At 37.4% G+C, this 18,395-nt stretch overlaps 1 protein-coding gene across 3 annotated transcripts in view; it reads right to left on the bottom strand.

Moving 5' to 3' along the window:
* Window positions 1-18,395, bottom strand: part of ARMC2 (armadillo repeat containing 2) — a 157,076-nt gene that overhangs the window by 55,640 nt on the left and 83,041 nt on the right. For all 3 annotated transcript variants that reach the window (XM_027856463.1, XM_027856471.1, XM_027856478.1), the window contains exon 11: window positions 2,455-2,600. In XM_027856463.1, the coding sequence (XP_027712264.1) occupies window positions 2,455-2,600 (146 nt within the window). The remainder of the gene's footprint in view (window positions 1-2,454; window positions 2,601-18,395) is intronic.

Genomic DNA, 18,395 nt, shown 5'->3' with positions numbered 1-18,395 from the left:
TCAGAAAATTTAACTTCTTGAAGAAGTTATCCAAAGTACAAGACATTCTCTGTAATGGACTTAGAAGGACAAGCATTCCATAAAGTAAGCAATTCAGTAATACCATGATAAGAGTTTAAAAGAGTAATTTTAAACCTGTCATAGTTCCAAAGAGTACAAACTCAGTACTAACATGAATCACCACAAATGACACTCAAAACAGTTACCATCATGATGTGATACGTACTCTGACCTCATTCCCCAAGAAGGTGTCCAAGCCAAAATCTACAGAGTTTCAAGAAAGGTGTAGATAAATCAGTAGATCCATGTTTAGAGCATTTAAGAGAAATAAGGGATGTTCGAAATGTATCTCATAACCTATAAAGATAATGTTTTGGAAGACAACTACTACATTCTCCCACAGAGCCACTGCTGAAGACCGACTAAATCAGGGGTGGATAAACTACAGCCTTGAGGCCACATGTGGCCATCTAGGTCCTCAAGGGCAGCCCTTTGATTGAATCCAAACTTCACAGAACAAATCTCCTTAATAAAAGGATCTGTCTTTAAAACCTGGACTCAGTCAAAAAGCTGCACCCAAGGACCTAGAGAGCCCTGTGGCCTCAAGGCCACAGGTTCCCCATTCCTGGACTAAATGGACCATGGGTTTGAATCATGACTCTAACACCATTTAAGTCAATTTTTGCATTTGTTATATATCTTATGCAGTACAGGAAGTCACACTTAATATACCTCTGTGACTTCTGTCAGGAAGCATCTTGACCATGTTGTCTATGGGTACAACACAAGCCCTTTGCCTACTGTCACATTTAAAAAGGTTCGTGAGATAATTTCTTGGTAATTTAATCATTTTATTAATAAGGCCAACACGTTTACTAATAAATGGTCATTTGGCTACCTCTCTTAGACCAAAGACCTTCATGGCGGGGGGCTCACAATCTATATATATATATGCTCTTGGAAGAATAGGTATTCATCAGAGTGGAAATCAACTCTGATTGGTCAACAATCAGTGAGAAAATGAATGTTACAATAAGAGGGTGGTCTATATTAAATGAGGGTCTTGGGGTACATGAATTGGGTCACCCAAGTCTCAGTCAAAAGGACTTATCAATTTCCATATCATCTGTCTGACAAAAGGGATAATCAATACCTCCCAGACCTATCTGAGCAAATACAATGAGCAGGAATGCACCCATTAGCCCAAACTTAGAATTTCTTTTACTGTCTGATTAGATCTTGGCCTGGATATATCTTTGAGATAGAGTTTCCACACTGATTTCTGGATAAGGAAGTAGAAAAAGGGAAAAATTTTGGTCCTAATACAATAATTAGTTATTAAATACAAGAGAGAAATACTAATTTCTCACATTATTTAACACAGAATTTAAAAAATTCCACCAATTGTTACTAGATTTAAGATTGTGCCAAATGGAACCATTAATTTTGCTTACTGAATATGCTTTTTCAAGTCTCATTTATTTTGTCAAGATTATTTATCTGATTTTTTCAAAAAGGCATACAAATATATTAAGTTCTTTCTCAAGTGTCCTTAAATACTTTGGGATTTGGGGTATTATCCTCGGAATATTTATCAGGAAGGAGACCCAAAGAAGACTGGTGTTATCCTGAACTTCTGCTGTGTGCCTTTTCCCATAGTTTTACTTTTTTTTTTTTTGTTTAAACTTTTGACTCCAGAGTTTCCCGCAATGGCTCAAACCTGGTCATTATCCAACACAGTAAAAGAATGTACTTGTTCTACAGGAACCTGGTCGTTGGCTTGATGCAAGTTTCCTTGAAATAACATAAGGAATATTCACAGAGAGAAAAGAGCATTATAAATGCGACTTAGCTTCACTGAGATTTTTGAGAAGTAAACAAGGCAAAATTGGAGCCAGCTAGCACTGAGGTACAGGTTTCAAATATCACACATCTATAAGGACTTCATTTCCAAACTCACATTTTGAGAGATACTCATGACATCTGGGAAGATACACTGAAATAAATAATAGTATTTCTTTAAACCACAGTGACATTCAGAAATGTGCACAGAAATGCAGCATAAAGCCTAAGAGAAAAAAATACAGCACTGGGTCTTCAAAAGGCTTGTGCTTTAGGCCTGGCTCTGCTCCCATCTTTAGAGAAGTCATTTAAACTTCCTGTAATTCTGTGTCTCCTCTGTAAAATGGCATTAATTAGATCTCTCTCAGAGGGGAACTTTTAACATATTTATAGAATATGCTGAGATTCTCTGAAAAACACTTTATGAAATCAACCTACCATCTGCAAAATGAATACTAGTTATTAGTAGTGTGTGTGCCAGAAATGTGAATTGCGAGGAAACCACTGCATTATTGGAAGGCAGTATCATAAAAATAACAAAAAAAGACATGTAAAAATCTAAAGTAACACAATATCCTAAGATTTGGTTTTTCCCCCTTTAATGCTACATACCTTAATATTCTAGCAATGTTGGTGCAGACATCCTTATCATTTGCATACTGTTCCATCACTCCACAGAGATCTGGAAGGGCATTGTTGTTCAACAATTTACACCTTGCCAGAGGTACATCAACCAAATTTCTCATGGTAGCAGTCATCTACAACAACAACAAAAAAAAAATTTGTGGGTTGTTTTTTAATGAGGTAAATACTATGCAAATCCTATCATAAAGCATCTCACAATTCCATGAAGGTCAAATTTAGCCCTGTCATAAAGTACATCACTCTCCAAGTAACATAAAATAAATAACAGAATATGAAACATACAAAATATAAAACAACAGAAAATAAATGGTGCTAGGTTTTCAATGTTAGATTATAATGCTATAGAACATATGAGAATCAGGAATAGTGAATGAAGATGAATTGAAGCATTCATAACACAAAGGAGAAAATCTCAAAGATGAAAAAAATATGATGCATTTGTATACAAAAGAAAGCAGAACTACACAAATCACTGCCTAGCATAGCTTATTTATAGTCATAATAGTTTCAATTGGATTAATCAAACAACATAAATTTACAGAGATGAGAAGCCTCACTTTCATACTTCTAAACAGCAATGAAATAATGACAGGAAATTAATATTTGAGATGGTTTAATTCTCTGGTAAGGGTAAGCACTGAACTGCTGGGTTCACAAAAGCACTATTACTAAATCAAACCTCATCAGCAGAGGACCAACAAAGATTTAGAGCTGGAAAGGACGATGGGCACTAGCGTGCTGGTAAATGTTTAACAACCAGCTCTTCAGAAAGAAAAATGTGCCCCCACATACTTTTAAGTTTAATCTTAATTATTTTCATTTCCTCTGGTGTTGTTTTTCTTAAGTCTACACAATCCACAAAATAATAAATCAAGCCTCACTTACATAGCATTTGCTGATTTCTAAAGTGAAAATGCTCACACTAAAAACTGAACAATTGGCCTTCATGAGCCAGTATGAGCTGGCTCTAGTACAGCCCTGACCTTAGGGATCATCTTGTTAAAATGCTTTAATAAGGAATGGGGATGGGGAAACCCAAGCCTAGAAATATTAAGTAACTCGTACAAGGTCAAACAGAAATTAAGAAGCAGAGCCAAGATTTGAACCCTGGTGTTCTGACTCTAAATTCCATGCTCTTATTAACATGCTTAAATTTCATGTCTCCAACTTTGAAAAAACACAGAAAGGCCACCTCCTTTTTGCCTTAGTTCAGAAAAAGAGTTAAGACTAAAAATAATTTTGTAAACCATAAGCCAATTTTTTTCAGCATTAACAGTTTGTTTAAACAGGCGAGGCTGAATTGTTTTAATTGTTTATCACATCTTTTTCTCATTTTTATCTGTTTCAGTTTTGTATCAGTTTTGATCTTTGTTCTAACAAGGAGGTGGTCTGACCCTACAGGGACAGCTGATTCAGGAATGACTCCCTTATCAGGTGGTAATGCTGGAACCTTACTCTCATCTGGGTTGAAGAGGAAACAAAGTGTACATCTAGAGAGGTTTAGAAGTCTTTGGAACTTCGAGAGGTGAGAAAACGGGGGGACAGAGTGGGGAAGGGACTTTTAAAAGGGTATGTAAAATAAGATTAGGAGGGGTCAGGGAGAAGATAAGGGAAGGAATTTTAGAAGGGAGGATAAAACATAACAAGGGGAAAAGATAAGGCAACAGGGATCGGGTAAAAAGAGAGGTTGAGAAGGAAAATAGTGAGTAAAAATAAGAGGGAGGGAAATTCACAAATAGTAATTAGAACTTTGTCAAATCTATAAGAATATAAGTCATTCCCCAATCGATAAATGGTCAAAGGATAAGAATAGGCATTTATACAGTGAAGAAATCTAAACAATTTATAGTCATATAAAATGCTCTAACTCACTGTTGATTAGAGAAATGCAGATCAAAACAATCTTGAGATATAATTTTATACCCACCAGATTGGCTAAAATGATAGAAAGGGAAAGTGACAAATGGTAGAATGTGGAAAAACTGGGACACTAATTCATTGTTTGTGGAATTGTAAAATGATCCAACCATTTTGTAGAGCAATCTGGAAATATACCCAAAGAGTTATTAACCTACTTATACCCTTTGTCCCACCAGTACCATTACTTGGTCTATTTCCAAAGATGATTGAGGAAAAGGAAAAGAACCTATATGTTCTAAAATGTTTATAGCAGCTCTCTTTGTAGTGGCAAAGAATTGGAAATTGCCAGGATGCCCTTCAATTGGGGAATAGCTGAACAAGTTGTGTTATGTGATTGTGATGAAATATGATGAGCTCAATGATTTTAGAAAAACATGGAAAGACTTGCAGGAAATAATGAAAAGCAAAATGAACAGAACCAAGAGAACATTGTATACAGTAACAGCAATATTGTTTTAAGAATGATTTTGACTTGAGCAAGTCACTTAACCCCAACTGCCTCATCAAAAAGCAAAAAAAAAAAAAAGAATGATTTTGAGTGAACAAGTCATTTTGTCTGTTACAAATACCTAAATTAACTATAAAGGATATATGAAGAAAGACACTATCTGCATCCAGAGAAGAACTGATAAATAGATGTATAGAATAATTTTGCACATATATACACCTATTTGTGTCTAATAGTAATCACTTCTAGGGCAGGGAAGGTGAAAAAAAGGGAAAAAAATAAACTTATGTGATAATTTTATTGTATATTTGAAAAGAATAGCAAGTTGTGCACAGTAGATTTAGTTTCATGTGCAATCATTTTTCTATTGTACTATGTTATGAAAATGTTTATTTTATTCCATAAATTAAAAATAATATTTAAAAAACACTAAGTAACACTTTGGATTACAAAGAGTCTGTGCTCTCATTTTTCCCATCCCAACCAGAAAGGAGTAGAATAAAAATGTGTACAGACCAAATCTGCTGGGCTGGCATTCGGGTGGGGCTTTCTCTGCCAGTCCCTGCCCCTTTTAGGCCCTGATATTCTCAAACCAGAGGAAAAATAGAAATGGAAATAATCCACTGATAACCTCCTGAAAGAGACCCCAAAATGAAAACTACCAAAAATATTATAGCCAAATTCCAGAGCTCCCAGGTCAAGGAAAAAATATTGCAAGTAGCCAGAAAGAAACAATTCAAGTATTATGGAGTTGCAGTAAGAATAACTAAAGATTTAGCAGTTTCTACATTAAAGGATTGGAGGGCTTGGAATATGATATTCCTGAGAGCAAAGGGGCTAAGATTACAACCAAGTATCACCCACCCAGCAAAATTGAGTATAATCCTTCAGGGGGAAAATAGACAGTCAATGAAATAGAGGATTTTCAAGCATTCTTGATGAAAAGACCAGAGGTGAATAGAAATCTTGACTTTCAAATATAAGACTCAAGAGAAGCATAAAAAGATAAACAGGAAAGGGAAATCATAAGGGACTTAATAAGGTTAAACTGTTTACATTGCTACTTGGGAAGATGATACTTGTAACTCGTTAAGAACTTTCCTATCATTAGGGCAGTTACAAGGAGTATATATACACAGAGAGCACAGTTCTGAGTTAAATATGAAGGGATGACATCTAAAAAAATAAAATTAAGGGGTGAGAGAGGAATGTACTGGGAGAAAAGGAAAGGGAGAGTTAGAAAGGGGTAAATTTATCTCACATAAAAGAGGCAAGAAAACGCTTTTACAGTGGAGGGGAAGGAGGGGAAGGGGGGGAAGATGAGGGGGAGTAAGTGAACCTTACTCTCATCAGAATTGGCTCAAAAAGGGAATAACATATACACTCAGTTGGGCTTAAAAACCTATCTTACCGTACAGGAAAGCAGGAGGGGAACAGGATGAGCAAAGGAGAGGGGATGATAGAAGGGAGGGCAGATTGGGGGAGGGAGTAGTCAGAAGCAAAACACTTTTGAGGAGGGACAGGGTCGAAGGAGACAGAGAATAGAATAAATGGGGTGGGGGGAATAGGATGGAGGGAAACAGCAATAGTAACTGTCAAACAAATTTTGAAACAAGTTTCTCTGGTAAAGGCCTCGTTTCTCAAACATATAGAGAACTGAGTCAAATTTATTAAAATAAGAGCCATTCCCCAACTGATAAATGATCAAAAGATATGAAAAGTTTTCAAATGAAGTAATCAAAGCTATCTATAGCCATATAAAAAAAGTTCCAACTCATTAATGATTGGAGAAATGCAAATTAAAATAATTCTGAGGCACTACTTCATATCTATTAAATTGGCTAATAAGACAGAAAAGGAAAATGACAAACGTTGGAGGGAATGTGGGAAAAATGAGACATTAATGCACTGTTGATGGAGTTGTGAAAAACTGATTCAACTGTTCTGTAGAGCAATTTGGAACTACGCCTAAAGCGCTATAAAACCATGCACACCTTTTGACCTAGCAATACCACTACTAGGTCTGCATCCCAAAAGAGATAAAAAACAAAAAGGAAAAGGACCTATACGTACAAAAATATTTATAGCAGCTCTTTTCTACTGGCAAAAAACTGGAAATTGAGGGGATGCCCATCAATTGGGGAATGGCTGGACAAACTGTGATCTGTGATTATGATGGAAGAGTCACTATAGTGCTATAAGAAATGATGAGCAGGATACTCTCAGAAAAAGCTGCAAAGACTTACATGAGCTAATGCAAAGTGAAATTGACTGTTTACAAAGTAACAACAATATCATTGCTGTGATCAGCTGTGAATGACTTGGCTATTCTCTGCAATACAATAATCCAGGACAACTTTGAAGAACTTTTGATGAAAAATGTTATCTATCCCGAGAGAAAGAACTGACGATGTCTGAATACAGACTGAAGCATCCTTTTTTAAACTTTATTTTTCTTGAGGTTTTTTTTGGGGGGAGGGTCTATGTTTTCTTTCACAACATGACTCATATGGAAATGCTTTGCATGACTACACATGTATAACTTACATCAAATTATTTGTCTTCTCAACAGTGGGGTGGGGTGAAGAAGGAGGAAGGGAGAGAAGTTGGAACTCAAAGTTTTAAAAACAAATGTTTAAAATTGTTTTTACATTTAACTGGGGGAAAATAAAATACTAAAATAAATGTTTTTTAAAAAGAAAGTTATAGGAACATTCATAACACTAAGCTATAACTCAATAGCCCTTTGGAAGGGCTTTTAACCTCCCACACCCGAACTGCAGGATCCTGGCTTAGGGAGCCTGTAAAATACAAAATCTCTCAGGGTCATCTCCTCTAGCTCGAGTCCCCTCCCCCACCCCACCATGCACATTCTTATCTCAACAGACCAATGCTCACAGACAATGGGAACACTAATTTATAAAAAAAAGACTCAGGCTTACAAACTACTTTCAGCCATGAGAGAGAGAATAATAGGGCAATATTGGATCTTTTTTTCAGATCGACTTAAATAGGATGGAGGGAAGAGAAAGAATCCACCCTTCAGCTCAGGGAGATGGGGACAGTGTCTTTGTCTTTACAAACAAGGGAGGAGGAAGTAGACAGTAGATAAATTCACCAGGTCCCGGCAGGGCCATGAGGCAAGCACATTCAGGCAAATGGCAAGTTTTAATAGAGGCAGATCGCTTCATAAGCAGATAAGTGAGGAAGACAAGATTCTAACTGTTCACAATGATAACTGATGCTATACTTCATATGTAGTAGCAGAAGCCTTCACCTACAATTAGCTCCCACCATAGTCACAAATCCACATACTCTTTGGCAAAACTTCCTAGTTTTGGATCCCTCCTCTCATGATCTTTCTATTTCTCCTTCCAAGTAGAAAAACTATGTTTCCTAGTGATCCTTGCTACCAATACGTGGCTATATCAGTATTGAGTTATTTCCTGTCTGTTAAAATAAAATCTATTTAATCATTTGTTAATATTTTTGGTGTTTACTATGTTTACTGTTTCCAGATTCTTTATTCAAAAAAAGTATTCTGAATCTATAGGCAAGAGATCATCTGGTTTTTCTATAAGCCTTTGACTCTAACATGTCTTGCTCCTAAGTCTATGTTTTCCAGAACCTTTTCTTATTATCCTCCCCTAATTCATCTTTGCATTTTAGTCATCACAAATCAAATAATACATTAATTACTTTAGAGGATCTTATTACATTGTTCATTAAATTTCCTTATCTATTTATCCTCTATAATGGATGTTGGTGTAGAAGGTACAAATACTTTATGATGGTCTTTTTGCAAAGACATCATGTATACTACAATATAAGATGACTAAACAGTACACATTTTGGATGTACCAGCTCCTTTATCTGCCTCTCCAAGAACCATCTATGAACCATCCTTTCATTTAGCTGCAAAAGTCTTTTGCCTTTTGGTTTCGTTTATAGCAAGAATGTCAAGGTCCAGTAGCATGCCCACTCATAATCTGACAAGAATCTCACACTCATGAGTACCAAGAGTTAAGTCAATGTTTACAGGCACTTTTAAAAACTGTGTCTTTTGTTCCCTTTTCTGCAGTTTCTACCATCACTATTACAGAAATGGAAAATGGTCTCACAGGACCAAAGGCTATTTTGTATTTTTTGTCTGTTTGTTTGAAAGACCGTCATGGTTGAAGACTTCTTTGCTAAATGATGAGCCTATTGGTTGTAATACGTATCTCAATAAGTGTGGTCTGTGGATCGCTGGGAGTTCCAGAAACCTAGTTTAGAGGTCTTTGAGGTAAAAACTATTTTCATAATAATACTATAATGTTATTTACCTATTAAAATAATTCTCCGTTTTCCAACTAAATATCCGTGTGAGGCTAGATTTTCTTCATATACTTCAACCACAATAACATATTGCAACATAACAAACGCAGAAACAGACACAACGATCCAGCTGTCTTCTATTAACCAGACATTAAAACAACTTGCAAAAATCTGTAAGACCAATGCTATTCTTTTCATGAAATTTTGTTTCAGAAAAGTTATTTTTCATAAAAAATATGTAATGTTAATAGGCAATGGGTTAATTGTTTTCAAAAATGAATCAACATATATTAAGTTAATAAAACAGATTTATCAGTTTTAGTTTCTACTACAGAAAATTTCTAATAATTTGTAATATAGTAAATATTGATAGCTATGATAGACATAAACAAAAATGTCTTTGAGATACTCAATTTTTCATAGTATAAAGGAGGCCTGAAACCAGAAAGTTTGAGAACCTTTGGTCTTGTGCCAGGACTGTACTCAAAGCCCTTTTGGCATGGAAGAACCTTCTAGAGCTTGAATTCTTCAGACAATGGCTTTTGGAGATATCTGGGTCATCTCTGTATCATAAGACATCACAGTAGGAATTTGTGGAAAGTGATGGACAAATAATCACTGGCATTTATTTTAACTATTTCCTAAAGAAGTTTAACCAATGTAAATTAGCTGTCATAATGAGGAGAATAAAATAACCTAGAGATCACTGATCCAAAGGCAATTCGAGTCTGGAATAAGATGGTGGAAGACAAGTAGTATTATTTATAAAACAAAGAGAAGCAATGAAAGAAAAATATATAAGAAGACAGCTGAGAGAACTAACTAATCAACATCATTTTGAGGGAATGAAAAGAGGGGGCGCAGTAGATTAAGTGCCAGGCCTGGAGTCAGGAAGACTCATCTTCCTGAGTTCAAATCTGGGCTCAGACACTTGCCAGCTCTGTGACCCTGGGCAAGTCACTTAACCTGGTATGAGTTGCCTCACCTAGAAAATGAGCTGGAGAAGGAAATGGCAAACCACTTCAGTATCTTTGCCAAGAAAACCCCAAATGGGGTCACGAAAGGTCGGACACGACCGAAATGACTGAACAACAAAAGGATAAGACCAGAAAGATAAGAAATGGATGGAAAACATAAAGGATCTACAAAGACATTTTATACATAACACTTCCCCCTTCAAAGACAGTGGAGTCATTACATTTTAGACTCTAAAACCATAGTCTCATGTGCGCTGCATCAGCAAGAGAAAACAACACTAAAGGAGGGAAAAGAATGGCAAGAAAGGTAGACTGACTACAAGAAATATACACAGAGCAGGTCCATGTTGAAGGCAATCCAATTTTGAGAGCACTGAGGGATCAATTCTCAAGTTATCTGCAAGACCAAAGGATACTGAAGGCAAGGGGAAAAAACAAATCTTATTGTCAAAAGAACAGGCAATCGAGAATATTAATAATGGCAGAACTATATGTCAACTCTTTCACCCTTACAAAATCTATATGATAATAATCTGCATCAAAGGCTTCCAAGAATAACATTCTACAGCAAACCACATCTTGACATTTAAACACCTGTTCTTCTATTTACACAACTGACTGAATGGTATAGAGAATGTAAGATTCTGCCATGCTTATTGTTTACTGACTATGAAAAAGTCACGATATTTGATTTGGATTTGGCAGAACAAAAGGGCATTTTAAAGTTTCCCATCCTACAAGATGTCTCCCATACATGTCAAAATCATACACGATTCCCTTGAAAGATAAAAGAGATAATCCTACTCAATATTAACTATCAGTATTAAGTGATACATAAATTAGGGAGATCATGTGCTCACCAAAGGTCTTTGCCACTGTCATAGCTGATGTCCGGGGCAACATACAAATTAAAGAGGCATACCCTACAGAAGAAGAGGTGTTCCAGATATTCCTATTTCCAGATGACATGGCCTAGGACCTGTAAACCCTCTAAATGAGATCAATAATCATTCACAAGAGTTTCATCCAACTATGAACACAGGAAAAATCAAGAGGAGGAAGAATGCCCATTGTGTGGACTATACAGGTGGGTGAACAACCCACACAGCTAACCCATTAGTACATTCATCTTGAAGATAAACTGCAAATGGACACTGAGCTCAGTCTGGAGTCCACTAGGAGAAAGAGATCAGGCTGAACTCCTTTTGGGATGATGCACTGTACTTTTGATGAACTAAATTCTTCCTGAAACAAAGATTCATCTTTGAACTGAAACTGAGGATTACCAGAATGGTAGAGAAGAGCATGGGCGTCTGGGCAGGTTGTGACACATTACCATTGAGGAATTATGCTAAGAGAAGCCATATAAAGGATGTAATAAGAGAGATGTATGAATGAGAGGATAAATGGCCTGGTGACACAGCAAAAGACAGACAGTGGTCAGTCAGCATTCACCACTTGTATCTAGACAATGTCAAGAGAAAGAGAGGGTGGAACCCTTGTGGTTGGTTTACAAGGAGAAGAGGCATACAGAAGAACAAGCACAGATGGGTTACAACCTGCATCACTGGAGTGCACCCTTGCATTGATGAGATCACAAATTCATCAGAATGCAAAAGTAGAAACCACAAACCCTACTAACACATTTCTAATCTGATAATCTCAACATGCAGTATGATGGGCTTTGGGCTCAATGATATCAGCTATTTAGCAAACAAAGTAAGAACACATAGACATACCACATAAACCAAACAGACATCAGACATGTTGTTTTTGATAAGTTTTCACTCTGATTGTTTTTTTTTAAATAATTTCCAATATATCTGACTTGCTTTAAGTTCTAGTAAAACTAGGCTGGAATCCAGACTTGGAGGGGGGCAGGGGTGCCCTACACTTACAATAATGCCATACAGGCAAGAAAATAAAAAGCAGCTCTTACCAAAGACTAACATGCCATCCAATGTATTCTAGGCTATCGCTTTTTCTAAAATGGAAAATTTGCATCATCTGACACTCGATGAGCTTGTACCCTTTCTCCAGAGATATAGGACAGGCAAGCAAGTGCTACTGGATTATATCAGCAGCAGTAAATGACTCATGTATTTCCTGAGCTGCAAGAGAACACATCTATCCATATAAATCCAATTCTCCCACTAAAAACTGAAACCTGGACTCTGTCTGGAGAGGATATTTAACTTCTATATCTCACTGGAAGTAAGATCACATGCAGGCACTCTCAAAAAAATAGAATCTCAAATTCCATTATGAATTCTGGTGCAAAAACTTTGTCTCTCCATGTTCTTTAAATGTTGTGGATGGAGCAGGCTATACTATTCTACCTTCTACCACGGTGGTTCCCTAATCCTGAACATTCCAGTAATAATATGGATGCCCACAATACCTTTTTCCAGGCAATAAGATTTGTGGGGGTGGGTTTCTCCTTGCCTTTGATATCCTTCTTTCTAGGAAATACCATGAGAACTGAACCTTCAGTGCCTTCAAAATTATATTGCCTCCAACACGGAACACATAGGTCAATTTTTTAAAGTTATTTTTAAGCATCATATCAACCAACACAAATACTGAAACAATACAATGAAAACCAAAAAGAGTATTGCACATGACTGTAAACTTTTGCTATATACAGTTTCTCCCCCCATTATATACATTTTAGAATGGTGGTGGTATGTCTTGGTTTTTTTAAATTCAAATTTAACCTGGTAGTTCTAACATTGACTTTATTTCAATTCTTATCAGTCATACTCCTCCCTGGGCTCACTCCAGCGTAATTTACATATCTTCTGGAGCATTACACTATGCCTTCTGGAGCTGTCACTTTGTCAATTAATTCCCCTATATCCTTGAATTTTTCTACCAATATCCTTTCCACCTCCTTACTTTCACACGCAGTCATCTTTCCCCAGAGGATACCATATCCCTTTCAACCCTCTATACAGAAGTACACTCCTGTCACTTCTCTAGACTACAGGGTCAGGGGATGATGAGACAGATGATACCACTACTACTATGACCTTTCCCCTTTTGAGGTCTGGGCAATCCACAGACTACCACCCTCTTCCCCATCTTTGGGCAGCTAAATGGCCAAGTGGAAAGAGTGCTAAGCCTGGAGTCAGGAAGACTTGAGTTCACATTCAGCCTCAGACCCTTACTAGCTGTGTAGACTAATGACTCTGGACATGTCATTTAACCTCAGTTTTTTCATCTGTAAAATGGGGATAATAGCACCTACCCCCCCCAGGGTTGTTGCGAGGATCAAAAGAGATGATAACTGTAAGGTGCTTAGCACGCTGCCTCGCATATATTAAGCGCTATAAAAATGTTAGCTATTACTACTTACAGACCTCTACATCATTTCCACAACTTCAATATGGTCTCACTGTCTTCCCTTCTACCATTATCCTGGAGGACTTCTATATTCATAATGATGACCTCTCCACCTTTTTCCAAGATCCTCCTATGAGGGTTCCTCAAAGATCTGTCTTTAGCTATCTTCTCTTTCTATTCTCTTCTCCTTGGTAATCTCATTCATTCTCAAAACCTCAACTAACACCTCTATGAAGGGTCCTCCCAAACCTGTATCTCTAGTCCTGAACTGCTGTGTATTCTCCCGAACTTGCTGCATCAACTATCTACTGGGGTTCCTTAAATTATAAACATGTCCAAAACTGAGCCTAACCTTGTTCATCCTTGACTTTACTGTTTCTGTTGGCTGTATCACCATTCAAATTACTTTGTCTCCCATGTTCATAACCTTGATGCTATCACTGACTTTCCCTTCTACTCCACTTTTTGTAGTCAATCAACTACCAAGTCATAGTTATTACCCTATATCATGATTATTAGAACTATAGGATCATAGATCCAGACCTGGACAGGACCTCAGGGGCTGAATCCCAGGAGGGTTAACTTGCCCAAATTCACCCGGGTAATAAGCATCAAAAGTGGGATTTAAATGCAGGCTCTCTCACACCAGAGTCAGTGCTCCTTCTTGTACCTGACTGGCTTCTGGTGATCCCACCTTCACATCTCTTGTGTCCATTCCACCTTCTCTATACTCAAAGTCATCTCTACTATACGCCTTCATTACCATCTATCTTAATTATTGCAATGGCCACAATTAAAAGACTTTCCTGCTTCTACATTATTTCTCCCCTTCCATTCTGTTATCCATACCACTCCAGAAAAAAAATTCTTATGCACAGAGCTGGTCAAATTAGTTCCCTGTTCAAAACTTTTCAGTGCCTCTTCATCGCTCACTTAGTAAAATTCAACTTCCTCTGCCGAGCATTAAAGTTTCTCCACAACTTGGCACCAACCTGCCTTTCCAGCCTTACTTCATATTACTCTCCTCCTCACACTCTATGCTTCAGCCAAACTAAACTACGTCTGTTCACTGAAACACACAGTATCTCCTATCTCCATGTTACCTTTTCCCTAAGCCCAGAATGTTTTCCCTTTTCTCTGCCTATTGAATTTTTATCTTTTAGGATCCAGCTCAAATACTCCTCCATTAACCCTCCCTAATTCTCCAGGAAGGGTAAGAACCATCTCCCTCAGAAGTTATATGGGATTTTGTTTTGCAACTCTCACATGTTTATTATGTGATTCTGTGTGAGTAGTTATCTTTTTGGGTGTTCTATCCCCTTACTAGACTATATGCTCCATGGGGGCAGGAACTGGATTTTACCTAAATTTAAATACCCTCTCCCAGCACAGTGTTCTAGGTACAAAGAAGAAGGATAGGGATAGGAAGAGAAATTGAAGTTATGATTTCATTGGGATAGGGACTTCCCAGACGAATCTCCTCAAATCCCCCTCTACCAATGCAGGTCAGCATCTTCTAGGCAATGATATTCTTAGAAAGTTGCCTAGGGCATTGAGAGGTTAAGTGATTTGCCTAGGGTGGTACAGCCAGTATGTGTCAGAGGCAAGGATTTTATATGCAATAGGTAGCTAATGTATTTGAAGTGAAATGATAACCTTTAACCCCTCAAACTTTAAACAGAACTTTGACACTTTACCTTGTATAACAAATATTTCTGTGCATGTATAGTGTCCTCACAAGGTTCTCTCTGGGGCCCTCTTCTCTTCTGTTGCCTGCCTTAGCATGTCCTCTACATGGCATGAATTACCACTAATATTCTGACACATATACACATGTGTACATGTGTATATGCATATACCTATATACATACACACACATAAACATACAATGCATATAAACACACATGCATGTGTTTATATGTCTATATCTATGCACACATACACATACATATATACACATATGTGTATATAGGTATATGTGTATATGTATGCATATAACCCATAACCCCAAATCACTTTCCTGAGCTCCTGCATCACTTCCCCAACTGTTTGCTGGACATCTCTTCAGTGTTCTGGAAGGGACTCAAATTCAACATACCCCAAATAAAACACATCATTTTCTCTCTAAAATGTGTAACTTTCCCCAACCTTCCCTATTTCTATAAAAGTGCAACATAGCCATTTTTTGTGTGAGGCAATTGGGGTTAAGTGACTTGCCCAGTCACACAGTTAGTGAATGTTATGTGCCTGAGGCCAGATTTAAACTCAGGTCCTCCTGACTCCATAGCCATTCTTCTAAGTCATGGGATTTTAGGATTATAGATTTATAGCTGGAAGGGATCTTAGAAGACCATACAGTCCCACCTTCTCATTTTACAGATGAGGAAACTGAGTCTTCAGAGGGCTAAGTGATTTGCCCAAAATAACACGAGTGGTAAGTCTAAGCTCAAAAACTAATAATCATCTTTGACTCCCCTCTCTCTCTCTCTCTCCCTTCCCCCCTTCCCCCATATATAATCAGTTCTCCAGTACTGTCAATTTTAAAGCCAAAACATCTCTTGAACTAATCTTTCTACTCCTATTTCAGGCTCTTATTACCCCTTGCCTGGACTATTTTAATCGGTTCCTAACTTTACGTTTCCAGTACCTCTCCTGTCTAGTTCAGTCTTAACATAGCTATCAAGTTACACCTTACTAAAGAATAGATCTATCTGTCCTCTCAAACTTTTAAGGGTCTCTAATAAAAATAAAAACACCTTACTAAGACTTGCCAATTAAAGCCTTCTATAATTTGATTTCCATTTACCCTTCCAATATACTTCAAACCACTCCCATTCATGCATTCCATAGAGACAGGAATAGTGATTTTATTAGTACAAAGGACTCCCAGGTAAGGAAATTCCCTCTATCACAGCTAGTTGGCACTTTCTTTGCCAAATTCTAGTTTCAGAGAGCTGTCTACAGCACCAAGAGATGGTGACTTGCCCAAGGTCACACAGCTAGTATGTTGCAGAGGTGACATCGGTACTCATGTCCTCCCACCTTCAAGGCCAGCTCCCTATCCATTATACATACTGCCTCTCTGCATTCTACAATCTAGCCACACTAGATCGGTAATTATCCTCCAATTTCTTACCGCAGTTTCCCACTTTCAGGCCTATGCAGCATCTCCCATGCCTGCAAGATATTCCTTCCACATTTCTACCTGGTGAAATTCTACCCTTTAGGACAGAGACAATGTACAGTCTCCTCTGTGAAGACTCCCAGCTTAATTTGGTCTATCTCCCTCCAAATCTTCTTATAGGATTTTGTCCATATTAGACAAAGTGATGGAAAAAGATATGGGTTTTGTCCATATCACTCTTTTACCCTTACCATATTCTGCTTCCTATCAAACTTATCTGACCTTAAGCCTCCTACTTCACTGGAGAGCAAGAGACTGCTGTTTTCCATCTTTGTATTCTCTATGCCTACCACAGTGCCTTCCCTGTGCACTGAAACTTAAAATTTTTGGTAAACTGACTTGGTTGAATGTAATTATGTCATAGCCCCCTGCTGAAATGAATTCTCCAGTGCAGTGGGCTACCTTAGCTATACTTTGTTTCTCTCCCTCAGGAGCAAGGACAACATTCTGAACAATGCAGTCACTTAATGAACATTTGCTACACTACTGAATTGAATTAAATTTCCTAACTCCCTCACGCCAGCCACCACTTAACTCCATTTAAGTCAGTCATCACAACCTCTGCATAGTATTAGTTGTAAATAAAATCGATAAAGAATTAGAAAACTTCATTCTTGTCAATGGTTTCAACATTTTTCTCCCATCAATCTATCAAACTTGTTAAATGTGAAGAAAAGACTATTAAGTTATATGATCAATAAATGTTCTGTTGTGGTTTTTAATAATTTCTTAAGCTCTAGCCCCTTTACAAAGGTTCTGGCAAGAAACTATGTATGACCAGCAGAGGCTGGGTTATAAAACGGAGATGAAACCTTTGATTAGAGAAAGATCATGAGGAGGTCATCCTACAAATCCAGACATGAAGTGTCTCATTTTGAGGACCTTTGCTAGGAGCCACAAGAGAGATAACAGGATAGGGGGTGGAGGGAACTCAGAACAGCAGACCATATACTTCTTTTGCCAAGAGAAAATAATATAATAAGTGAGAGAAATGTGTAATCTGATTTGGTTTAGTAACAGCAACATTTAGCAACAAGCATAATTGACTTGTACAGATCTTAGGTATTACTCGGTATTACTGTGACCCTTGGGCTAACTTGTATGTTTCTATTATTTAAAGGTGAAAGGGAAAGATTAGCCAAATTAAGTTTTTAATTTAATGGTTTCATTTTGTAGGAAATGCATCGAGTGGTTCATGCTGTAAATTCAATACAATTCAACAAACATTTATTAAGCATCTACTAATTCAAGGCACTGTCATAGAAAGTGAAAGATGAAAACTGAAAAATGACAGTCCTTTAATGAGCTAGCAATCTAATGAGAAAATAAGGCAAGTGCCTAAGTAAATATGGTATAAGACAGAATATGACATAGGCAAAGGGAAACAAAGTACTATAAGAAAATGTGAACTGGAGAAATGCTTTACCATTTTCTAAGCTTTACCTTGAAAGAAGAGAAGGATTTCAAGAGTCAGAGATGTAAAAGAAGTGCATTTCAGGCAGGAGGGAAAGTCTGCCTAAATGCAGAGGCAGAGAAGAGTATAAGATGAGCCCAGAAAGTCATCCAAAATGGCTAGAACAAAGAGGAGAATCATGTAAAATAAGCTTGGAAAGCCAGATTAGAGCCTGTCAAGGGTTTTCAGTGCTCGTCAGGTCAAGGATTTTACATTGTATTCTACAGCTAAAAAGCAGTCATTGAAAGTTTGAGTTTCTAATCT

Source organism: Vombatus ursinus, unplaced genomic scaffold (genome assembly GCF_900497805.2).
Source record: "Vombatus ursinus unplaced genomic scaffold, bare-nosed wombat genome assembly UNPS02000582.1, whole genome shotgun sequence".
In the NCBI taxonomy this organism is placed as follows: domain Eukaryota; kingdom Metazoa; phylum Chordata; class Mammalia; order Diprotodontia; family Vombatidae; genus Vombatus; species Vombatus ursinus.
This window is presented reverse-complemented; position numbering and strand designations above follow the sequence as displayed.